Below are 25,121 nucleotides of genomic sequence, written 5' to 3'. Positions count from 1 at the left end.
AGTTCCATCACAGACAAGGAAAGTGTCCTTCATTGTCTGTTGCTACCAGTGGTTGCTACATTACGTATGAACATAGCCCTGATACTTGGATACATACTTTTAGTATAGCGTGTTCAATTTATAATGCCTTTTTCGGCCATGTTTACAGGCAGCAGTGCGAATGACTTTTAATATAAAATACAAGTATGTAAACGCATGGATCTATTATAATAGAGCCATGGTATACGTAACCCAGGTGTCAACATGACACCTTGTAAAATCGCATAGTTTTAATCGTGTTGTGTTAATACAACGATTTTGTTTCTCGTTTTACATAAAATATGTGTATTGTAGGGTACTAAGTGATTAGTATAGAAAATATGTGAATAGGTTTGGCGCTGAAAACCCCGAACTTAAAGATCAGAGGTCGCCTGCTACGCATGTCCGAATGACGTGCCTTTTTGCCTTGACAAACCCGATACGTCACGTTCGATCACTATCGGTTCACTTAGAGAAACGTCTATAGTAAAAATGTGTAACGTTCTGCTCAGATCAGAAACTTAGACAACTAATGTTTGGCGGTCTGAGTCAGATACAAAGTTTTGTGAGCGGCCCTAGTTCTTGGTTAGGTTTTCGAGGCGTGCCACGGGACCATGGGGTGGTGTATGTGAACTCAGACCACTAAAAATAGTGGTCTGAGATGGGAATCAGTCGATATTGAAAAGAACAGTTTAAAATACTTGACTAAACACGTTGAATAGTTATTTATAGTAAAACTAAACCGTTCGGCATGTGTCATCTTCATTCCAGCAGGAACGTACCCTACAAGTAAATGTTATGATAGAATAAACTAAAGGCAACCTAGATTTTAAATGAACTTTTCTATCGTCTAAATATAAGTCCTATTATCAACTAACAAAACAGACCCTTGAGCATCTTTGTTGTGTACATATTTAATTTACATCCTGCTTTGTTAAAAAAAATTATGAAAATACCCAGTGATGAATTCCCAAAATGATCGTTATGTGACCTATACATTTCCCCCAAGGGTGTGTTTATGTTGTACGACATATGGAAGGTTTAATTCTTGTACGAAAAAAAATGTTCGTCATTTCCGTCGTGTTTAAAAAAATCGAATCAATATGAGGAAATCGATATCGATCTATAGTCCCGATGAACCGGCTGTCAACGGCGACCGTCATACATGTTTGAGGTCGGGTACGTGTAGACCCGAGGATATACATGTAGATATGGAAAATTACCACGTAGGATAACGACATGGTTGAGATCATAGTGACAGGCACAGTAGGCCCTAGCTACACCCATGTAGACTCAGACCATTAAAAATATTTCATTAGTGGTCTGAGATGTAGACGATTCAGTATGTATGTAACAGTGGACAACATTTCAACTCCGTTCACATTCCTTATGCAAAATGTTCACAAGAAATTTAGTTTGCGAATTTAAGCAAAAAAAAATCGTACATATTAGCTAGTTGGATACCTTAGTGATTATTTACGACAATCAAATATGTAAAACTGATGGATTAGTAACCAAGTAACAAAGCCCAATGAGCTAGCTGAGAAAACTGGAATTATTAATCCCTCGCCGGACATCCTGTTCAAATAATATTTATAGGTGGATAGGCAGGTGGACAGTTTCATTCTAATTTCTACTTCAGTAATGTAACAGGATGTGTATGATGGTTCATGGTGTGAGGCTTCACATGCTGTTATCTCAATACAAATCTAGGTAGCATTGATTCAATTTGAATATCCAATATACTGCTAACACGCACATGTGTTTTCCGTGAAAGCAATGAAAGAAGATTTTACATAGTCACAATATAACTCCCTCTCGTTTTACGTTCAGGCCTAATTACCTGAATTCTATTTCCGGCGATATTTCGAAATGCTACAGTGATCACAATAGAGAACATGTGTTATTATTGTATTCGTGTAAAGTAGGAAGATTGTGCACAATCAACTCTTCATTTTTGGTTGTGGGTATGTGTGCTTGTGTGTGTGTGTGTGTGTGTGTGTGTGTGTGTGTGTGTGTGTGTATGTGTGTGTGTGTATGTGTGTGTGTGTGTATGTGTGTGTGTGTGTGTGTGTGTGTGTGTGTGTGTGTGTGTGTGTGTGTGTGTATAAATCTGTAGTCTAGGTTGCAGATTTCCAAATAAGAGTGAAGCAATTGCTATGTTGATGTTATGGTAGACAAAAACAGCTTTATACAAACAAACCACATTTGGTAAAATTGTAAATGTTGATTGTAGCCAGCACGATTTTGTGTTAGCAGAAAATGTACTTCGCAAAAAACTGTTATTAAAATTTTGCTTTTACTTTGTTCAAGAAAACTGCATCCTATGCTCAGTTACAATCAATAAAAAAAATTGGGCATCATCAAACAATTTGTTGAAAATAGAGGTCAAAATGTTATAAATATTTTATTATATTGGTTTTAAATGTCATTTAGTGTAAATACGGTGTGTTTATAGATGAGCTATTGTTAAATATCCAGCATGATGTCATTATGATATTATGCAAATTATGCAAATAGTTTTATTCACGCATGCGCAACAGTAACATTCAAACTCAGTATTTGCATATTCATATCCAATATGGCCTCTGAATACTGTGGAGAAAATATAAGATGGCTGATTTCCTTGAAAACAAGGCAGTGATTTTTCAAATTTCTTTTATCATTTCAAAAGGACCAGGAACAAATTTTCACATGGCAATGTTTTGAGCGAATTGAAGGATTTTGTCCTGGAGGTGCAGTCTACTGTAATGGCTTTCATCATTCAATTGAAAGCACACACTAGACATGAAGATGAATGTGTAGCATCGACTGCACGTGATATTCACATGTCATGGTCCACTTTATCATTTCAATTACATGTAATCAATCTATGAATAGTGCTTTAGCTTTAGCTAGAACACACTCAATTGAAACTCTGTGTGTCAAGTTGCATAAAATGACCCTCAGCCTCAGACCATGCCACTAAATGTCCCAAGCAAAATTAGAGGCCACCATTACAAGTCCATCATACAGAAATAGACCATCGCGTTTTATATTTTGAGCTTCTCCTTCTGATTGAAAGTTGACAACATTCTTTTGGTTAATTGTTGAACTTTTTTAGGCAGGGAAATCAATTTCAAACCACCATTACACATTCATCATATTTTGCATTATGCATTTTTGTTATTGTGGATTTAGTGTTTACATATTGTGTGGTTTTTTTTGAAAATCTGAAAATAATTGCTGCCGTTCCACTTTCCATCAATAGTTGGTGATCTTCCCAAGGACTGTTAACTTCACAGTCCTCTGTCCACTTCATCAGACCAGTTCAGTAGCTTGACTGTGATTTGTATAGTAAACTACACAGCAATTCTTAAAGCGCTGAGGCAGATGATGCAATTTACATCTAGTTGGGACAGGTTAGAAGGAGGAGTGTAGATACACTATGCTCAAATCAAGACATAATTTATTATGGGGGAGGGGGTTTGTTCACTCTTATCGAGAGCATACATATGCATACACACAAAATCTAGATTGAATTGTATTTTCAGCATCATTTTATTTTGGGGAAGATTAACATAATTAAGATGTTCACCACGATTGCAAATCAAGATCATACATAGAAATATAAACATTATGATGACCTTTTTCATACGAGTGGCCATATTGATGAGGATTGGGGATTTATTTTGGATTTTGAATTTATAAAACAATTTCATCACGGCTGCCTACCTGAAAAATCAATGTGAAACAATATAAACAAAGTCAGTGTTTGTAACTCAATACATTGCAAAAGATTTATAAATGTGTAAACTTTTTACACATGCTAGCTTTTTGCAATGTATTTAGTTACAAACACAGACTTGGTCAATGTTGTTTCTCATTGATTTACCAAGTAGGAAGCCATGATAAAATTATTTTATAAATTAAAACTTCAAAATGTATACCAAATCCTTATCCACATAGCCATTTTATAAAATGTATATAGTTGATAGAACTTAAAAAACATCCTTGGCAGTATGATTATCATGATTTGATAGTACCTCTTCAATGTTTTCTGATTCATTTCTCTTGGTGGCCACTAGAGGACAGTATCACCCAAGAACTTAAATCTCTGGAATCTGAAAAAAATAGAATCAACACCTTGTTACACTACAGACAAAGTTTTTTTTTTGTATGTTGCTATTTGCATGCATTATTTATCTGCAGTAATCAATATTTATGCTCTTACAAATTGAAAATTTAAAATCAAAATATTTTAGGAAACAGTTCAAAATTTTTGCCGACAATGTCTTCTCAGCATATTTAGGTGTATACTATAGTGTTGACAAGACACGAGTAAAATTTAGGATCTGTTTCAAAAAAGACTTTCTGATAAGAAATTTTGATTTGTAACAAAATTATCAAGTCCTAATTTCTTAATCTGAGCCAAATTGTTTGATTACTTGCAATAAAGTGTACTCTCAGTCTTAGAGGAGTATTTTTTTCACACACTTACGGCAAGTTTGAGGGCTTGCTCCAAATCAGCAATCAAGTCTGTGTCAGTCTCTAATCCAATAGACATTCTAACCATGTTATCACTCACACCAAGATCTGCTCTCTCTTCAGGAGACAAACCATCATGGGTCAGAGTTGCCCTGGCAACAAACAAATTAACATAACACAAGGTGATGTATTGTAAAAAGAGAAAAAAAAAAGTTGAAACCTTTTCATTCTGATAAATTTTATTTGAATTAATTTGGTTCACAAGGACAAATGGCATGGTAAGTCTTATTTTTGTCTGTTATAAGAATCCAAATACATGTTGCTGTTTTTCAATCAAGGATTTCTTAAAAGAACTAACTGTGATGTCTACTTTAATTTCAAACTCATAAGTCCTCAAGTATACATTTCATGTCCTACCTCTGCTGTATACCACAGTATCTTGACCACTAAATAATGTGGAACTTGTCATAGGGACTTCTTTAGTGGAAAACTTTAACTTCAACCGCAAAAAAAATTTCTATCAGTCTTGGTACCATAAAAATTACTTGCATATGAAAGTTTTGAAGTCTAAATTTTGTACTACATAAAATTAAGAAGTAATGAAAAAACTTCTTACGGATGTTCACAAAGGCTGTGAGTTCCACCAAGACTAGCAGCGTTGGTGAAGACTTTGACTTCATTAAAGAATATCTTTGCTTCTTCCATACCACCTTTTATCCACATGGTAACCATACCACTAAATCCACTCATTTGTTTTTTGGCAAGTTCATGCTGTGGATGGGACTCTAAGCCTGGACAAAAAATAATGAAAACAAATATGTTTTCAATCTTTCCATGATTGTGTGTACATCAATTTTCAGATGTCAGGATTGGCTAGAACATTTTTACAAAATACTTCGGTGTTTAATAATAGGATTTTGTTTACCTCAATGCTAAGAATTTGGACATAGTCCAGCAGAACAATTTGGTAAATTACTGCACACCTATGATGGTGTAATTTCTTGTAGTATTACATGGACATACTTTTTTAGGTGCACAATAACTGCATAAATATTTACATTCATAAAGTACAATGATGCAAAAAATGACACAGTTTTCAAACAATAATTTTACAAACTTTGTGAGGACCATTACCTGGATACAGAACTTTCTCCACTCTAGGATTTGTCTCTAAGGCTTTAGCAACAGCTGTTGCATTCTGTTGATGTTTTTCCATTCTTATTGGTAAAGTTTTAACACCACGGTTGGCAAGGTAACAATCAAAGGGAGATGGTACTGCACCAATTACTGATGAAGAAAGAAACATATACAAATTTACATAAATTCAAAAAAATTCATAACTTGATGTAGATTATATTTTGACTGACACTGAGGGCAGTGTCTTTTAATTCTAATTTCCATCTCTGGGCACACAATAACACAGGAATTTTATGTGGGATATACAGACCAAAATGATAACATACTTGAAATCTATGCAATCTGTCATTAAAATCATCTCTGTTTTTGCACACAGTAACTTACACTGGTGAAATCTATGCGGTCTTTTGTTGAAATTTCCTGTTTGTAAAACAGAGTAACTTACACTGTTGAAATCTACGCAGTCTGCAATTAACATCATCTCTGTTTGTACATACAATAACTTACACTGTTGAAATCTACGCAGTCTGCCATTAACATCATCTCTGTTTGTACATACAATAACTTACACTGTTGAAATCTACGCAGTCTGCCATTAACATCATCTCTGTTTGTACATACAATAACTTACACTGTTGAAATCTACGCAGTCTGCCATTAAAATCCTCTCTGTTTGTACACACAATACCCATCAAGACATCAGAATGACCATTAATGTACTTAGTTACAGATGACATCACCAAATCAGCTCCAAGTTTTAGTGGTTGCTATAGGAACAAATGAAATAAAACAAATCATGAATGTGAAGACATAATTTAGTACACTCAAGTTTCCAGAAAACTGGTATGTGCCATCAACTTTGCTAACAATGTCAGTAGAGGAACTTTAATGTCATTGAAGGTAACATCAACAATTATATATTAGAATATTATGATAGTTGAATCAAGGTTCCTATGTACATGAATGTGTTCATCTGAATAAAAACGTTTATAGCTGCAACTTGTAAGTTGTAGCATTTTGAACAGAACAGAACAGTGATAAGTCATCTGATTCACTTGAACAAACAAACTAAAATGGGCAAAATGTATATAAAACAAGTCTTTGACTTTGTAGGTCATCCAAGTAATTCATCAATTTATACCAGTTTTATTTGAATATCTGTTCTTTCAATCTTTGTGATTTGAAATAAACTAATCTAATCTAATCTAATCTAATCTAATCTATTCTAATCTAATCTAATCTAATCTAAAACTAGAATGTCAAAAAACGAGTCCAGTTCTTGGTACTGTAAAAGAATTGAAGCCTATCACTGTACCTGAAAATAAGGAGAACTAAATGTGTTGTCGACACACAGAAAGATGTTTTCATGTTTGTGTACGATGTCTGCAATTGCCTTGATGTCTGAGAGACGCAGTCCTGGATTGGTTGGTGTTTCTATCCATACCATCTATGAAGAATGAAAATATCAAAAATTATATCATATAATATCTTTCAAATTGATGATATCAGCAGAAATTCCTAATATTTATTTACTAGAAATGATCCTCTTCCACACAGTCTGTGAATAAGTTAACTTTAGAATTCAAAATCCCAACTGTATGGAATTTGGAAGTTGGAAGTTGGAAGTCGGAAGTACCTTGACGGTTTTCATACAACTGTACATATCCTAAATCTTGACAGTTTCTGGATATATTCTGTGGTATTTACATCAAACTGTCCTGGTTGCTACCTCATACCTGTGGTTGAATTTTTAGGACCTTGCCATTTCTTTGCATTAAATCAAAGGAAAGGATGCCTTGTGAATTCATGAGGTTTAACAAAGACTTGGATGTTAAGTCCAAACTGTTCAAAACACTGAATTAAACACATTACAGTATAATGCTCACCTTTGTATTAGGTTTTATAGCATTGGCAACATTCTTAGGTTCCCTAGAATCTACAAATGTTGTCTCAATGTCCATATTACAAGTGATCTCTCTCATCTGGTCAATACAGCCTCCATAGATCTCATTGCCACTAATGATGTGATCTCCTGCCTTCAGTAGATTGGTCACACAGTACAGAGTTGTCACACCAGATGAAAATGATATACCTATAATGATCAATCATACCAGTTTTATGAGTTTTTGCTAAGATTTGAAACATTGATGTGGTGTGTGTGGGGTGGTGGTTGTGGGAGTACAGGGATGGTGGAATCAGGTAAAATGTACATACATGTATCTACCTTGTACCATAACTTTGGAGGGAAACTCACAGATCAACTGATAAAATATTGTAAAATACTACCGGTAAGTCCCCACAACAAGTAACTTCAGGTTGACATCATGTTTTAATAACACTGACAAGAACTTTGTCCAGGCTATCTTAACTTCCTTTCTTCAAGACACAACATGAAATTCAAAATTGACCAGCTCCACATCCCCACTGTGCCCCCACCCTTGTTTCACATCCCCCACCCCAAATCACATAAGTTGGACATTTATATTACTAAAAAGTAAATGAAGAACACTGCAATTGTGATACACATAACAAAAAGACTCACCATGTTTTGCTCCTTCCAATGCTGCAATACAAGTTTCAAACGAATTCCTGGTTGGATTACCCCAGCGGGCATAAACATAGTCCTGTAGATATAGCGATATATATGTTTCAACATTGGACATAAACATAGTCAGCTTTGTAGAAAATATATGTTTAGGATAACATATCTGTCACAAATGATCAATGCTGCAATACAAGTTTCAAACGAATTCCTGGTTGGATTACCCCAGCGGGCATAAACATAGTCCTGTAGATATAGCGATATATATGTTTCAACATTGGACATAAACATAGTCAGCTTTGTAGAAAATATATGTTTAGGATAACATATCTGTCACAAATGTAACATGTAGCTATTTAAATACTGAGACATTCATATTAATTTTCATCTATATTTAGATTTTCTGTTACTTTACTATTCATGTACCAGTATTTCTGAATATTAACTTTGCAGACAGTTATGTACCATCTGTCTACGTCGGCCATCTAGGTTGGCTGACAAAGTATAACACTCTCCTGTCAATAATATTGATATTGTAGGATAATGAAGTATGTATATGTCAGAGATTTTCCATGATATAGCCTGATTGGGTCAATGGTCAGGTCAAAGGTTACAGCACTTCATAGATCAGGCAACAAAACACAAAGAACGTTTGTCTGTTGTATGTGAGTCAGCATTTCAACATCTGGCACATGAACAGATCGCAAATTCATTTCTTGAACAAGTGAAAAGAAAAACACTTTTATTCTCATTTTGATTCTTAATCATCTGCTTTCTTTCACCTTTGAACTTTGACATAATTTATTCTCTAACGTCAGTTTCATGTTTCATCTAGTCTGAACCTAGCTGTATGTAAACAAAACATCACTGCACAGACAACAAATGTATTAATTTGAATGACAATATGGTTGTATGTTTTTTTAGATAAAAGAACTGAATGAATGAATGAATGAATGAATGAACGAACGAACGAATGGATGAATGAATGAACGAGTGAAAGAATGAATGAATAAATTAATTATTTTAAATGTATTTAATATAATTTAGTAGAATGTAAATTGATACTTGACTCCATTCTATAAAGTAAGAGTCATAAAGCTACATAGTCACTTCAAAACCAGATTCCTAAACAGGCAACTTTATCATAATTAATATTATCTGATAATATTGAATTTGGTGGTGTCGATTGACATTGGTAGCCTCTGTAGAACACAGTCCATTCTAATCCACTCATGTTGAACTTGGAATATGATTCATCTCCTCTGCTGAATCAACAGACCAAGAATATATTATCCTATCTGTAGACTTCGAGGATTTACGTGCTACTAAAATATTTCTGCCATCTTCACTGACATTTTAATTTTTTTAATTTTTGCTTGTCTAAGAGGGACTGACATTCAATTTCAATTAATTAATAAGAATTCATTTTCTTCATCGGAGATGGAAATATATAAAAAAAGCTAGGATAGTGAAAATAGTAGTACATTTTGTAGTTGTGTTAGTCCTTCAACTGTACAGGTATGATATAAGCTAAGAATACATACAAATCAATGCAAAGTTACTAGATCAGAAAGTAGAGTAAATCATCAGTACCACTCACCCCTCTCACACCAATCACTGGTATTTTAAAAGTTGTGGCTGTTACAATTGGAGGTACTACAGCAGAATCTGTGCACCACACTTCTGAACCTTGGCCTGCATGTTGTACCAGAGTTTCCATACCTGGTGACTTTTTGGTGTCTGTGTTGTTGGACGTGGCCATTGTTGTGATGGGTTATAACTCAATCTAGTTTAGACTAACCTCTGTACATTCAAGGGCCAAAAGTTAAAATAAGATATGATGATAAGATAATAGTTTATTGCATCCATTAAATGCCTGCCACAAGCAGACATGAAAACAGACGTACAATAGTACAAACACAGTAAAACAAGATAAAACATAGAAGCCATATCAAAGGTAAACCATAAAACACAAAACAACATTTTTCAAACTATTTCACACTTCAATTTGTTAAGTGAGAAAAAGTATAATTGTTCCTTAACGAAAATAAAATAGGACACTAAAAATTGTGCCAAAATATTTATTCATATTTCTGCAACCATCTTCCCTCTGTATGACATGTTACCATGGTAACACATTTCCATAACAACCAAGCATATCATGGTTGAAATACTATTATTCACTTAGCTTTCAACAAACATGCATGACCATGTGTCAGTGAATTTTACATATTTTCTGAGGCAATTTATACATGTAAATCTTATACTCCAGGCTATGCATTGCAGCATATGATTGTATATATATGAGTGTGCACCTTTATAAACTCAACTTGCATGTTCAGATTAGCTAACTTTAGCTATGTCTACAAAGGATCATCATATTATATACTTTTTCAACATTCAAAAACACAATGATACAGATGTCGATACGACCGACCTACATTCCTCACCTTGCAGCTGCTCGAGTCCCAGCAACAATAATGACGTCACATCGGCTGTCTTGTACTTTTGAGCGCCCTCTACGTCACTAGCGATGGTAAATCTCATACAATATGGCTGCGCCCAGGAGAGGTAAAGGTCCCCGTGATAAAATGCGCTTAGATGAAGATACCGACCGCATTATACCCGGCAGATTAGATGAAGAGACCATGGGGTATTATAAAAGAGTGTCAGAAACTTTGGCCGAAGAATTCGACACGGAAGAAGACAAAGGTAAATTGAAGTTGAACCTCGTGTCGTTGATGCAATCACCACGTGGTATAAAAACTGTTGACAACATTACACCTAGATTTTATACTAGTTGGTGCACACCGTTCGAGAACTAACCCTAACACCACAGGCAACAGTTCCAAATTGACCTAAAACCTTACAGAGGCTCTTGTAATAAATTTCATCTTGTGTAACTCAAGTGTCCGACAAGTTTGTGTGTGTGAACCTGTCTGTCTGTCTGTCTGTCTGTCTGTCTCAATGTCTCAAGAACCACTGGCTTAATCGATCTTAAATTGGAGCACACACTGTGCAGTGGGAGGTGATAATATAGATTAATATTTTCCCATCTTTTTCCTTTTTTTCTACAGAACTGTTCATTCAAAATGTATTTGCACAGACAGAAAAGGAAGAAGTAAAGTTGTCACAGAACCAAACTGTTAGTAGGATCCTGGAAAACTTAATAAGGAATGGGAAACAGAAACAAGTCCAAAAATTTCTGAGAGGACTTTCCAGCAATTTCAAAAAAGTCTGTTTTGATCGATTTGCTGCATATGTGCTACAGACTATTGTTGCTAGGATACCAATATTGAGTGATGAAGAAAACTCAGAGGAACAAGTGGAAGACCTTCCATCATTTGATGATTTACTTTTACAGCTGTGTGACATTCTAAAAGATAACATATCTGAGGTCCTATGTGATGTGTATGCCAGTCATGTACTAAGAGCTGTCTTTGAAGTCTTAGGAGGAGTGCAAGTATCTGAGTCTGTGGTTAGAAGTAGGTTGTCAAGGCAACAACAAAATAAAGGTAGGCATGCTTGTGAAAGATAAACTCATCATGATAGTAATAGTGATCCCCATTTTCATAAATCTCTTTTGTACAACATGGTCAAAACATTGTAAATTATTCGTGTGGCACTGTCAACCTATTTTTATAAAATATGTGTAACTTTTTCAACTACTTAAGGATCATACAATCCTTGAAGTACTATGCATATAGCATTGATTTCCAACATAGTCATATCTTAACAGGTATGTATTTATATAATCCTGTGAAAAATAGTGTCAGGGCAGTTGTATCTAGATGCATAAATAGGCTGTGAAAATTGACATTTTGATGATGACACAAACACAGTATTTTTAGATGTCAGTTCTATACAAACCATAATATTTCAGTTTTAATAACTTTATTATTTCACCTACAGAGAATCCAAAACAAACCAAACCACCACAAGTGAAAAGAACACCTTCAAAGAAATTCACCAAAATGCTGAAAAAGTTGACAAAATTGGTATTGAAACGTGAAGACATCAAAGGTAAAGTAGAAAGAAGATGAATTCATACACTCCTTGTCATCAAAGTATACACATTCAGGGTTTGACATAGACAGACAGACACAGACAGACACAGACAGACACAGACAGACAGACTTGTCAACATAGAGTGAAGCATCTTTAATGTGGTCAGTCAGTGAGTGGGTAGATTGTAAGGAAGACATCAATTTGCATAATAAGACAAAATGAAAAAAAAAACACCCAATATTCAACTGTAATTTGAATACCCAATTTCTTGTTTTTATCTAGAGCTGGACAGTTTATCAAGTTTGACTTTTAGTTTTGACTACATTCTCCTGTAATCTTACAGATCTGATGATTAACCCAGTTAGTAATCCTGTTCTTCAGTCCATACTTTTAGTTTTACAACAAGTGAACTCTGACCTTTGCACTGACCTGTGTCAGGTCATCATGTCACAATGTGAAGAATCTAACAGTTCAGAGACTTCAGAAGAGGAGAAACAGAAGTAAGTCACTGTATGTTTTATGTTGTCATGGCAACCGTTAGTTAATCACATGGGCTGTAAGAAACCAATAACTCAGAAACCATATGGAAAATATAACTACCTGAAGTAGACTCTTACACATGGAAAAAAAATATAATAATAAAATAAAATAAAAAATCTACCTACCCCACCAATTCTAAAATTGAGTGTAATCGGAACCATATGATTTTTTTCAATTTGGCCTTACCACAGTGTAGGCTTTAAACATATAATAGAGAATTTAATATAAAGAATCAACAATTGTGTTTGTAATTTTCAAAATGCCATTACTAGAAGAAATCATAGTAGTATAGTAGTATAGTAATTTTATCACTGTAACATGGAAAAAATACTTTACATATTAAGAAATTATATTTTGAAGAGAGGAAACATTGCAGTGACTGTTGAGCCAAAGTTAGATTAGGGGATTGGCCAACATTTGCAATGTGTGTTTTATTCAAGATAAAATATAAAAAAAATTACGATTGTTCAGAAGTAAAACATGGGGTTAAATCAAGAGATTTTCAAATTGCCATATCACATACATTATCTTCAAGTATGTCTTTATTTTCTCTGATGTTTTTCATTAACAGACTGCCTACAATATTCACCCATGAGGTTGGCAGCCATCTTGCTGAAGTGCTTCTAAAAGTTGGCAATGATGACATCACCAACCAGCTATACTCAGAAAAAATAGCGGGAAAAGTAGTACAACTGGCAGTACATCCCATTGCAAATTATGTACTTCAGAAGTATATATCATCAATATCAACAAAGGAGAGAGTAAGACGAGTTTTATGATACAAAATCTCATGACCTAAGGGTTTGCAACTCCTCATCTAGCAACTTGTAGTGACAAGACCCCTTAGGTCACTTGTATTTATCTGACTGAACAAAGACAAATATTATGGGATACTATGTAAATATAGCTTCAGTCTTGATATCCTTCATTTATGCAGCAAAGTGTTCCTGTCGGTGAAATCATGTGCATGAAAAAAATATTTAAAAAGAGAAAAATTCTGATATTTTCACAAATTGTTTGTACTCTTCATCATATTTTTTAACTAGAATCTGTAAAATGGTGTTTATATTTTATTCAGATTTTGAAATGATTGAATTTATAAAATTTTGTGTAAAATTGAATTTTTACTAAGTGTGTGTCAGAAGGCAGGATTCATCAAGTCAATGATAGTTCAAATTCACAACTTATTAGAAACTATCATTTATTATTTTGGGTATTTGAGTAAAAGTAGAATGTCCAAACATTTATTTATGAAAGTAAATACAGCCTGTCCTTTTCAGTTTGAACAAGTGTTTGAGGAGTGTGAACCAGGATTTGAAGACATCTTGGCAATGAATCATATTGGTGTTATTATCCGCCTTGCAGAAAGTTGTGTCAGATTCAATACAAAGCAAGGTAAGCTGTCTTTGACATCACAGCTTCTAATGGAGGCCATTTTGGTACAGTATAAACTTAATCTAAAGAACACAGTTTCTCGTTCAGTTTAGTAGACTTGGTGATAATCAAAATGTCCGGTCATTTACAAGTTAAACCCAAAAAGACAAAATCAACCCTTGGATGTACAAAATAGTTGAATTTGCTCAAGAGTAGTGTCTATGTTCAAACACAAAGAAAAGAATGACATTTCACAAGGACAGATACTGGTCTAAATTATCAGGCCAATATTTTCATACTTAACCCCTGATCACATATTTTTCTAAGCTTTTCATTCAAACAACTTGACAGTATGATCAGATCAAAAAATGGAAAAGAGTTGAGGAAAGCGTAAAACAAGTTGAACAGTTTGTTTAACGAGACACTATAACTTTAATGTTTTAGATTTTTATATTAATTTATTTGGATTTGTGTCATTACAGGATTATTATTGAAGGCATTGATGGAGTCATTTCACTGTCATAAACCCAAATCAAGACAGCTTTGTTGTGTTCAATTGTTTGCTTCTTTCACAACCTATGAAGTCTTCTACCAAATTCAAACAGAACACAGTGAAGATAAAGATACTGATGGAAAAACCACAAAAAAGAAGGTATTATGACAGAGCCCAATGACGTGAGAGTGCAAGTGTGGCATACTAAGGGTATTTGATGAGTGCTTGTAGTTATATTTGGATGTATTAAGTCTACAAGACTCTTAAGTATGAATATGTAATTCTGTATAAACTAAAGTTTAGTTTTATAAACTCTTCACTGATAGAAAGAGAAATTTCTTGTGTACACTGAAGTCAACAAACACAAAATAAGACTAAATTCCAACTTTCAACCATTTGCTCATGAAATGACATACTATAATAAAGGTTTTTTTTATCCATAAAACACAAAAATTCATCTTTGGCATCATATAATCTCTGCTATTGATTTTCAGTTGCCAATGTATTTATTTATATAATTTTCTTTCCTCACTTGATATTTAAAGTTTGATTTCTTTTTAACCTCTGGCAAAAATAAGTATGTATGTTGAATATTCCATTATTGAAAGGGGGTTGTAACATATGATTACGATTTGAGTCTAAAATTTAATTTTGGTCATCAGCTGAAAGTCCATAGAGTAGAATTTATTTATAAAGTAAATACAATAGTATTGGTGTATATACTGAGATTGTCATCCATTTTATTCCCAAAATCATGTTTTTTGCAGAACAAAGAGGAAGACAGCACTTCAAAGGAAGAAACTAAAAATGTTGAATTACAGGACGTCAACCTACAGGGCTCTTTACTACTTCAACAATTGTTGAAATTCAATAATTGCCAAAAAATTGTCAACAGTTTTTTGAATCTGACAGAAGGAGAACTCTTTACTCTTGCCTGTAACCAGTCAGGCAGCCATATTGTGGAAGCATTTTTCAAATCTAACTCAGTAGGAGAGAAGAATAAGGATGAAATATTGGAGAAATTCAGGGTAAGGAAAATGTATGGAAATATGTGTTTGTTTATTGGAGGTTACTGTTGAAGTTTAAACCTATTATGTAGGATTTTGTGAAGAACATAATTCAAATCCAAAATGGCCGCGGGATTACTAACTCATTGGAAACAAGAATTTCTTGAAAGGATTATATTTTTAAAAAGTTGTTGATACAAAGGATATGGAATCCTAATGTGTTCTTTTTTTGAAACATAATGAAAACACTGTGTATTACATTAAGCTTGTGTTCCAAACACAAACACAAATTTGAAAATTGTTACCTGAAATTTTTGACTGCATATTTCAGTCTTTGTCAGCAGATTGACGCACTATTCAGAACATGTAACCATTCAGGCATGTGAGCTTGAGGAAAACCTGGATGAAAATGAAATGATAGTATGGTTTTCAAAATAAATAATAAAATAATTCTTTCAAGATCATGGATTTCTGACAAAGCTGTATATTAATATTTTCTAGCACTGTACCAGTGTTGTTGTTTGACTTATGCATGCATTTACAGGGATGGTATCTAAAAATGTCGTGTACAAAAAATGGCAGTAGAACAGTAGACTCAATATGGAGTGTGACCACACTGAAGAACAAATACATGATTGCAGAGGAACTGGTAAAGAAAGAATCTCAGCTGAGTCAAGATCGTTTTGGACGATTTGTTTTCAGAAATTGTGCCATTGGTCACTTCAAAAACAGACAGAAAGATTGGAAAGATATCCAAACAAGAGAGGAAAAGAAAAGAAAAATGTTCTCTGATCTCATTGGAGATGGAGGTAAGTATTGAATTGTTGTGACCAGAGCTAGATATGGGTCATAGTTCAAACATCCTGGGACTTTCAAGTGTAAAAATACCAAATATGTTGACAAGTAATGTTGTGACACAGTTAAGGTCATAGTTGAAACATCCTGGTACTTCTAGTGTGTTTTACCAAATATGCGACAAGTGGTGACATCATAGTTAGCAATAGGTCATAGTTCAAATATCCTGAAACTTTTGTGTTTTATTTATGATTCACTCATTTACATACTTATCCTACCCTCACAATTATGTTTCTCATTTCAGAAATGACATCATCTAAGAAACAGAAAAAAGAAACTGATACAAAACAAAAACAGGATATGAAGTACCAGAAAGAAATGGCAGCATTGGGTTTTGATAGTGTTACAGCAGAGAAAACCACAGAGAATACGGTTAGCAATTAAACTGAACTTAACTTTGCCACTAGAGAGGGCTATTTAGTGGATACAAGATAAAAGATAAAGAAAGCTTTTTTAGTGTGCATTCTGAATTTGAATAATTGTATGTCACATAAACCTGTCAGATGTCAAACCTTTCAGAGTTGGACATTATTGGATCCAGTTTGCATGGTTGATTTATTAGACATTTTGTTGTAGAATGCACCTTGGGGATGAATTTCAGTGAAAAGGTTCTTCAAATTTCTCCAAACTTTGCCATATGGAAATTTGCTTTTGGACCCAATGAAAAAAATGAGGGGGTCAGCTATATTGTTTTCAAGGAAATCAACAACAACTTATTTTTCCATAGAGTTACACTATATACGGCGGCCATTTTGGATTCCAAAATGGCTTAATTTTGACGACATTTTGACCTCTACTTCAAAAATTTACAAGGTGACCCCTGAATTTTTTTCTTGATTTTAATGAGTGGATTTGAATTTTCTTGAACAAAGTAACAGCAAAAGTTTAAGGAGGTTATTTCTGAGACACAATTCACATTAAGATCAACAACTTGGGACAACAAGTGACTGGAAAATCAGCCGAGTGAATCTTTTATTGTAATAACAATTTACTTGTTTTCTGTCATTTTATTTACAGGTCATAGATGATGATGACAATGATGAAATTGATAATTTATTCAAGAAAAGGAAAGGTGACAAGGTCAAATCTGGCAAAAAGAAAGCAAAACGTTTGCAATCTAAACATTCTGAGTCTACTGTAGAGATATCGAAGGCTATAGAAAGTAGTGAAGCTGTGGAAAAAATGGTTGGAAAGGACCATATATCACCAACCAAAGGTATCAATACCACTACAAAGAAAACAAAAAAGAAGAAAAAAACAAGGACTCCATAACCAGACTTCTTTGTTCTTTCATACTTAGTTTTAAAAAACTTTATTTTCATGTTTTATAGTAAATAAATACATGATATTATAAATGTTGCAAAATGGTTCACTTGACTTCAAACTCCTGTATCAGTGCAAGTAAACAGTGCCCTCTATGGTCAAAATCAGGCAGTAATGGTGACCATTCATGTACACTGTTAGACTCATTTATAAATGACACAGCAACCAAATTCATAGCACAATAGCAGTTCTTGGTGGTGATGCAAGTAAACTGCCACCTATGGTCAAAATAAAGGCAATAATGGCAAGAATATTACCATTCGTGTACTGTTACTGTGTTAGACTAACACGGTGACTAAAATCATGGCTGTTGTTGGTTCTGCATCCTATTTACTGGCTCTTTTTCTGGCTTTCCTTTCTCTCTGCTTCACCCTGTTTTAAAACTAAATTCTCGGCGTCATCATCCTCCACATCCTCAACATCTGCTAAGGGAACCTCATCTTCATCCAAATACTCCCAGTAGTCAATCTGTACATCAGTTTTACCATAGAGTGACTGTAGTAGTCGTAGTACACTGTGTTGGATGCCATCTACTTGTTCTTTTGGACAGTAATCATCATAACTGGACCTACAAGACAAAATTGTACATTGTTCTAGACAAAGTCAGGCTTGTATTTTTTGCTTGCATACAGTGTGTGTGTGTGTGTGCATGCGTGTGTGTGTGTAGTGTGTTTGTGGAAGGGAAACAGTTACATGGCATTTGCATACAGTATGTCTTTATGGGGGTGGGGGAGTGTCACATAATGGCAAAGCCTAAGGCACAATTTTTGGAGGATTGTCCAATATATTTCAATTTTTTACCCCATATGCATCATCATCATCATCATCATCATCATCATCATCATCATCAAATAATAAATAGCAATAAAAATCCATTATTGTAAATCACAGAACTCTGCAGCCAAAAGGTTTTGTAAAAGCAGCAAAAATTACCCAGGGAATAATAGCAGAAATGAAATAGACATCATTGCTGGTCAGATAAAAATATATTACTATGTAAAGAAAGCAAACAGCCTCCATTTCCATTAACAAAAAATATTTACATTCTGTTTTAAACTGTGAAGTCTTGTAAAATAAATTAGAGGATGTTAGACATATTTCTAAACTCTTCTTACCTCGCCATGGTAACCATTGATGGTCTTGGTAACCCTGACATTAATGTTTCCATAGCAACCACTAAACCACTGATTTCTTGCAGGTTGCTGACATGATGTGGAAGTTCATCATCATCATCATCACATGTCATTCCAGCTTGATGAATCAAATTATAGTCAATATCGTCAGATTTCCCACTTGCTTTCATGTCCATTATCAAGTCTAGAAATTTCTGTATCCTGCAAATAATGACATTCAATTCAATTCCTGAGAGATCTACACATACTATTCCATGAAATTATTGCATCCCAATTTTTGCATCCTTAACCGATACCTAAGTAACAAAAAAAATCACAACTTGACCACCCAGGTTAACTAAAAATAAACACAACTTGGCCACCTAGGTAACTCAAAAATCACCAACTTGACCAGTTAGGTTAACTCAAAAATCACAACTTTGTCACCTAGCTAACTCAAAAATTGCAGTTTTGTCGCCTGGGTAACTTGTAAAAATCACACCTTTGCCACCTTAGTAACTCTTAGCAATCATAATTTTTATTAGTAGAAGCCAAAATAGTGTTGTCACCAACTACATAATTTGCAATTTTTCTAATTCATTTCAGCTGACAATGTGGCAGAGTTTTCCCTCAAAATTTAATGAGAATTTAGTCACTCAGTTATTTTGAAGAAAATGGCACCATAACCTTTTCTTCCACACAGGGAGTGTTATCCAAGTATTCTCAAAGATGTGTTTGTTGATCTCTATCTTGATTTCATAGCACAAGTTAAAGTTCTACTTCAGGTAGTAAGAATTATGGGATGGTTTTGTGTTGTAAACTGTTACTTGTGGTTACACTGCCACCAAGTGGTGACCATGATACAAATGGAAATTATCATATCCCCCTACACAAAATAAATTAGTTATTTTGTAATCAAACCATCTTGATATTTTTTCCATCAAATAGATTTAATATCTTTTAATCAAATAGATTCAAATAGATTTAATAAAATGCTTCAAGTTATTAGCAGCATTGTGTTATACACAAAAACAACAAACAAACAAACAAACAAATTACCTCCAGTTTTTCTCAATCTCAATTGGGGTGAATTCTTTGTCAGATGAAACATCTTGTAAAATCTTTTCTAGCTGTTCAAGTTGCTGGCTACGCTGTACTGTACATGTTTCTAGGCATTCTGAGCTTTTGTCTTTTGGCTTTTCAAAATGGTACAATTCCTCAAGTATGGCCATTTGCTTCTAAAGAGAAACATTACAACTGGTTTTAGCATTGTTTAACTGATTATCTCCAATGTCTATGGTTTAAAAAAAAAATGTGTTTGAATATCGATCTCCATGGAAACAGATTGTAGAATTCTACAGGTGGCTAATTTCTCCTATTACACTCTGATCTGATCAGATGAACAGGTGCAGGAACAGACAGTTAGATGTAACTGAATCTATAAGTGGATGGATGAAATGATAGATTGATAGATAACACCGTGCACAGGATAACTTTGATTTGAGATTAATGATCAACAGAAAGATAAATGTAATAATGGTGAAAGGGTTATAATAATAATATCGTTAGAGCTCCACTTTCCTGAAAATAGGTACATTGTAAATAATCTTACATTATATTATTTCTAGAAACACAAATGAAATGTCAACAAAACTCGAAGGATTTACACAGGTTATAACAAACAAGCAGTTCACAGTTTTTAGCATTGAGCTTTTGATCTGTCTTGGTTGACGGTCCTCATATGAATGTCAAATTGGACATAGTTTCAGAATGTGTATTATATATAACCTATGTAAATCAATTGATCTTTCATTGAAGCTGATAAACATTTTTGGTCAAAACTCAAAGGGTTTCCAAAAGTTCCGGCTAGCTTTCGGCCTGTTAACAGAATATCATCAGGTCATCATATTATTCTAGATAAATAAATGGATGGATGAATAGAGATGGGACAAAAGATATTGAGTGGCAGTTATCATTATTTTCATGAACTGCACATAGAGCATGCATTCTCATTTAGAAAAAAATCACAAAAATGTGTAATAATTTTAAGTTGCATACAAACCTGTGTATAAACCTCTTTGAATGGATTCTTTGTTGAAAAAAAGTCTAGATCAATATCAAGTACATATGCTCTCCCTCTGTCGATAGCTTCGGTCAAAACTGACTTCACATTGTCAAAAGTTTTAGAATTTCCAGCCATGTGTTTGCTAATCTCAGTTCTCTTGTTATCCTCACTATTCATCAAATCAGCTTCCATATTTTCTTTTTCTAATGTTTGACATTCTTTATCTACATTTCTGCTTTCTACATTTTGTGATGGGGCAATCCCAGTCGTTATTTCTTGTGATAATGTAACAACATGTAAAGTAACACTTTTTGGATTGTACATAGGTCTATCAGGGTCAATGTCAAGGTCACTTGCTGCAGCATACAATGTGTCACTCAGGAAATAGTCATCTGTACATGTTACCCTAGAAAATATAAACAAAAACAAAAAATTCTTGAAAATATAATAATTTGATATTCCCTGATGTTTTTCTTCATTCAGCCAAGAAAAATATGAATGACCTAAGGGGCCCTTGTCACTACATATCGCTAGACGAATAGTGACAACCCTTAGATCACGAGTATTTTCCGACTGAATGAAGAAAAATATTGGGGAATAAAATACTTACATAATTGGCAATAAAATAAAAAAAATCAGGGAAATAATGACAATTTTGAACATTTTGACTCATATTTCGAACACATCAGAATCAAAGACATACACGCGCATTGTCGTGACATAGAACGACCAAAGTATATATTCCATATTTTTTTGTTGAACCAGGCACATGCATGGTATAGTATGTGAAAACTGAATGATTTGTTCTTCCTCATCTGTGTGAAAGGTTTGAAAGAAAACAATTGTGCATTGTGGTGAAGTTTTCATCATACTTGGTTATATAAACTGACATATCAAGCCAAATTAGCAGTCCACTCTAGTTATCATCTATTCAGGTATAAACAAAATAGTTTTTTATTTTGTTGAGATTCAAGAGTGCATCTGTCATGTCCAACACTACATTTAAAACAATGGCTTTCATGATTTGATTATCTGTAGAAATGAAATATTAATATCTCTAAAATTAATCTATAAAATCAAATCAATAAAATAATATGTAAACATCCAGATGTCAATTATAAATTGTGCTCCTGCTTTGAATTTCTTATATTACGACAATACCATTCTTCTATTATTCCTTTAAAGTCACCATTAGGTATACTATACTTAACGTTGTCTTCTTCACACAAGTCAGTAAGTACCTGAGTTTTCCATTATCCTTGTGTTTGCCAGTTTGAAAGGTGTACTTTCCGTCTTGTAGCTGATTAGCCCACGGTGGTTTGACCCATACAATAGTATTGAAGTGGCCAGCATATACGGCTGGTAGAATCCAATTTTCAATACTCAGAGAACTAAAAAACAAGATGAAAGAAAGAAATACCGAGTCTAGGTGTTGCCACTATACATGGATGAACAATTCAATTTACAAAAAGTATAATTAAAGATGGCCGACTGGACAACTGTCCTGTATCTGTAGCTAGAATCCAATCCTGAATACTTCATAATAGTATCTTACGTCATCCTATAGAAAGCATGGTATTGTTAAAACTTTACTTTTTAAAACTGCTTTTTAACTGATATTTGTAGTGTATGATTTGCTTTCAGCGTCTTTGATCACATTTTTGTGGATACTGACGCTTTATAAATAAATTATTATTATTATTATTATTATTATTAAAGTGGCCATATGGATGGGATCAGTATTTATTTGTATTGGGATTTTTAATATATAAGACTATTTTATCATGGCTTCCTACTTGAATAATCAATATGAAACAACATTGATAAGTCTGTGTTTGTAACTCAATACATTGCAAAAATGTGTAAAAAGTTTGTTATTGTATGTACAATAACAAACATTTTACACATTTATTAATCTTCTGCAATTTATTTAGTTACAAACAAGGACTTGGTCAATGTTGTTTCACATTGATTTTCAAATAGGAAGCCATGACAAAATTGTTTTACAAATTAAAAATCCAAAATAAATACTCAATCCTCATCCATATGGTCACCTCATCCATATGGTATGTAATACAAGTCTCTCCTGTTTCAACATGCTGTGCCAAGTGTTATTAATCCAATTCAGTTGTTTACTTTCCCTGTTTGTAACAGTCTCGGTTTGTCCACGGTCTGATGTCAGCAGGTGTATTAAAAAAATATCTGGTTTTTATTTGAGTAGACATGCCCACTGCATTATTTAATGCTATGTAATATAATCCATGGATTATAACAGAACCAGTCTACTGGGAAAGTAAATGACTTTTTAGAAATCTTGGAAATGTATCCTCAAAATTAAATCATTGGCATATTACTACAACATCTCGAATAACACTATGGATTATACACTGTGGTATTGAATAGAGGTAACAGAATTGCAGTTTGAATAAAAAACGCCGAATAAAATTCTTCATCAATGTTTTTACATACCGTCTTTAAAAAATCAGATTTTCTTTCTATGTATTGTGTGTGCATCTCAGCCTGTCTTGTATGTAAGCATTCTTAGTGAGAATCTGGTGTTTTACTTTCATAAGATGAAGTATCTCTAACTCAAAGAGTATATGTTGAACTAGACTGTCGAAGTTGTTTGTGCCCTTTTTGCTACGTTTCATCTAAAACAAAGTCATCGCCTCACTCCATAGCACTGAATACTAAAGCCTCTGGCACTCTCTGATCAGCACGCGATTACAGTATTGCTCCGGATTGGGCGAGGAGACGACTTTTGTTTTAGATAAAATTTAGCAAAATCGACAGGCTAATGTTGAACATCCTATACTTTTTGCAGAGACAGGGAAAGCCTATCAAATACACAATTGAAACATGAGGACATTTTAATAAAGACTGGTTTTGATTACAACCAGGACCTGCATTGCTTCAATTTGAACTCAAAGATGTGTGCTGTATATTGTATGGAGTTTGAATTTACCTGGATAATTTGTCTTTATCAAAGACGTAATCAGCTGGCATGTCAATAGGAATACATAGATCTGGATGGGAATCAAAATGTATTAGTGTCATTCCATCCAGTGGTAGATGTTTGGATCCTATACCTCGGTATATGTGTGTCAAAACCTAATAAAGAGAAAGAGAGATTTTAAAATCATCAGATACTGCAGGGTAACTCATGAAATATTAATGTATTTTTAAATTTCTCTTGTCTCTGAAAAAATGATAAAGCCACTGTTTAACAGAGAAAAAAACAACCTTTTATTGAAAACTTCACAGTGCAAAAAGTATTTAAGCCTTGTGCATGAAAAAAATTCTTTAAATGAACATGTGTGGAGAAAAGAGAAGTACTTTCACTACATTTGGTACACTGTAATTTTCATTTTACAACTCGTTATCAAAACTTGTTTACAATAAATATTTGTTTGATAACTTCTTAGTTGTTTTAAAACATACTAAAAGAAACGAGACGACAATATTATTATCCACTGTACATCTCGAATGCTGACAAAGCCTTGCAAAAAAATACTCACAAATTGTTGAGAAAATCTCAAATTTCTAATAAAAAAAAAAAAAAAAAAAAAGGAAAGTAAAATGCCATGAACAGACTTACATCATTGTGCCCTTCAACAATCCACACTGGCAGGTTTTTGTACACTTTAAGACCACCAGTAACTTGTTTCGTCGTGTTCGCCATCTAGATATATTTCTAAAGGAGCGACAAGATCGAGATCTTGTCACAAGAACCACGCCCACTTCGTCTAAGAAGTAGAAAAAGTTTTTACAGCATATACCGGTACTAGTTGAAGTTGTACGTGTATTGCATACAATGTTTACACTGCACTGTGTTCAGTCAGTCAGGTGCAGCTGGCGATTACCAAAAGTACTCTGAGCATAGTATCACAAATGACTATCCAACGTAAGAAATTGATTTGATGCTTTACGTAGAACAAATTGTGTCCATAAATGAACCAACCAATTGACATGTGAGGTGCCAAGGAAGATTGAATGAATTTCACCGGTCCTTCTTGGAGCCTATTCAAACTCCCCAAGTCAGCGTTTTAAAGTTAATTTCAAGATGCATGTAGAACTAATATCAGTTCATCTGTTCCGTAACAATTTTACAAAAGCTTGATTTTAAATTATATTTATATTGCAAATATTATTAGAATTTATCTGAAATTGATCTTCCCTC

At 33.9% G+C, this 25,121-nt stretch overlaps 3 protein-coding genes across 3 annotated transcripts; 1 reads left to right on the top strand and 2 right to left on the bottom strand.

Moving 5' to 3' along the window:
• Window positions 1–3,909: 3,909 nt before the first annotated feature.
• LOC144437659 (cystathionine gamma-lyase-like) lies at window positions 3,910–10,648 on the bottom strand. Its single transcript, XM_078126656.1, has 10 exons — window positions 10,615–10,648; window positions 9,765–9,967; window positions 8,165–8,246; window positions 7,509–7,714; window positions 6,938–7,069; window positions 6,254–6,389; window positions 5,620–5,772; window positions 5,102–5,276; window positions 4,499–4,637; window positions 3,910–4,121 (listed from the first exon to the last, which is right to left on the bottom strand). Exons 2-10 carry the CDS (start codon window positions 9,924–9,926, stop codon window positions 4,107–4,109), a joined length of 1,200 nt encoding a protein of 399 aa, XP_077982782.1. The 5' UTR covers window positions 9,927–9,967; window positions 10,615–10,648; the 3' UTR covers window positions 3,910–4,106.
• A 68-nt stretch (window positions 10,649–10,716) lies between these two features.
• LOC144437389 (nucleolar protein 9-like) lies at window positions 10,717–17,713 on the top strand. Its single transcript, XM_078126317.1, has 11 exons — window positions 10,717–10,876; window positions 11,242–11,679; window positions 12,077–12,187; window positions 12,516–12,672; window positions 13,284–13,473; window positions 13,993–14,107; window positions 14,569–14,738; window positions 15,347–15,607; window positions 16,131–16,395; window positions 16,686–16,813; window positions 17,459–17,713. The coding sequence occupies exons 1-11, from the start codon at window positions 10,717–10,719 to the stop codon at window positions 17,711–17,713; spliced, it is 2,250 nt and encodes a 749-aa protein (XP_077982443.1).
• Window positions 17,713–24,624, bottom strand: LOC144437833 (UPF0489 protein C5orf22 homolog). The gene is made up of 8 exons (XM_078126861.1): window positions 24,540–24,624; window positions 23,907–24,052; window positions 22,183–22,332; window positions 21,157–21,347; window positions 20,939–21,126; window positions 19,936–20,114; window positions 18,880–19,098; window positions 17,713–18,332 (listed from the first exon to the last, which is right to left on the bottom strand). Exons 1-8 carry the CDS (start codon window positions 24,621–24,623, stop codon window positions 18,095–18,097), a joined length of 1,395 nt encoding a protein of 464 aa, XP_077982987.1. The 5' UTR covers window position 24,624; the 3' UTR covers window positions 17,713–18,094.
• Window positions 24,625–25,121: the final 497 nt, after the last annotated feature.

This window comes from Glandiceps talaboti, chromosome 7, assembly GCF_964340395.1.
Source record: "Glandiceps talaboti chromosome 7, keGlaTala1.1, whole genome shotgun sequence".
In the NCBI taxonomy this organism is placed as follows: domain Eukaryota; kingdom Metazoa; phylum Hemichordata; class Enteropneusta; family Spengelidae; genus Glandiceps; species Glandiceps talaboti.
This window is presented reverse-complemented; position numbering and strand designations above follow the sequence as displayed.

What these genes read in the sequence shown, in the direction of transcription:
- LOC144437659 (XM_078126656.1), bottom strand. Translation starts at nt 9,926, where the DNA reads ATGGCCACGTCCAACAACACAGACACCAAAAAGTCACCAGGTATGGAA. An exon ending in CAGTGATTGGTGTGAGAGGG is followed by an intron (nt 8,247 to 9,764) that starts GTGAGTGGTACT and finishes CTATATCTACAG; the next exon opens with GACTATGTTTATGCCCGCTG. An exon ending in TTAGTTCTCCTTATTTTCAG is followed by an intron (nt 6,390 to 6,937) that starts GTACAGTGATAG and finishes TTGTTCCTATAG; the next exon opens with CAACCACTAAAACTTGGAGC.
- LOC144437389 (XM_078126317.1), top strand. Translation starts at nt 10,717, where the DNA reads ATGGCTGCGCCCAGGAGAGGTAAAGGTCCCCGTGATAAAATGCGCTTA. An exon ending in AAATATTGGAGAAATTCAGG is followed by an intron (nt 15,608 to 16,130) that starts GTAAGGAAAATG and finishes ATGCATTTACAG; the next exon opens with GGATGGTATCTAAAAATGTC. An exon ending in TGATCTCATTGGAGATGGAG is followed by an intron (nt 16,396 to 16,685) that starts GTAAGTATTGAA and finishes TTCTCATTTCAG; the next exon opens with AAATGACATCATCTAAGAAA.
- LOC144437833 (XM_078126861.1), bottom strand. Translation starts at nt 24,623, where the DNA reads ATGGCGAACACGACGAAACAAGTTACTGGTGGTCTTAAAGTGTACAAA. An exon ending in AAGGATAATGGAAAACTCAG is followed by an intron (nt 21,348 to 22,182) that starts GTACTTACTGAC and finishes TATATTTTCTAG; the next exon opens with GGTAACATGTACAGATGACT. An exon ending in TCAAAGAGGTTTATACACAG is followed by an intron (nt 20,115 to 20,938) that starts GTTTGTATGCAA and finishes GTTTCTCTTTAG; the next exon opens with AAGCAAATGGCCATACTTGA.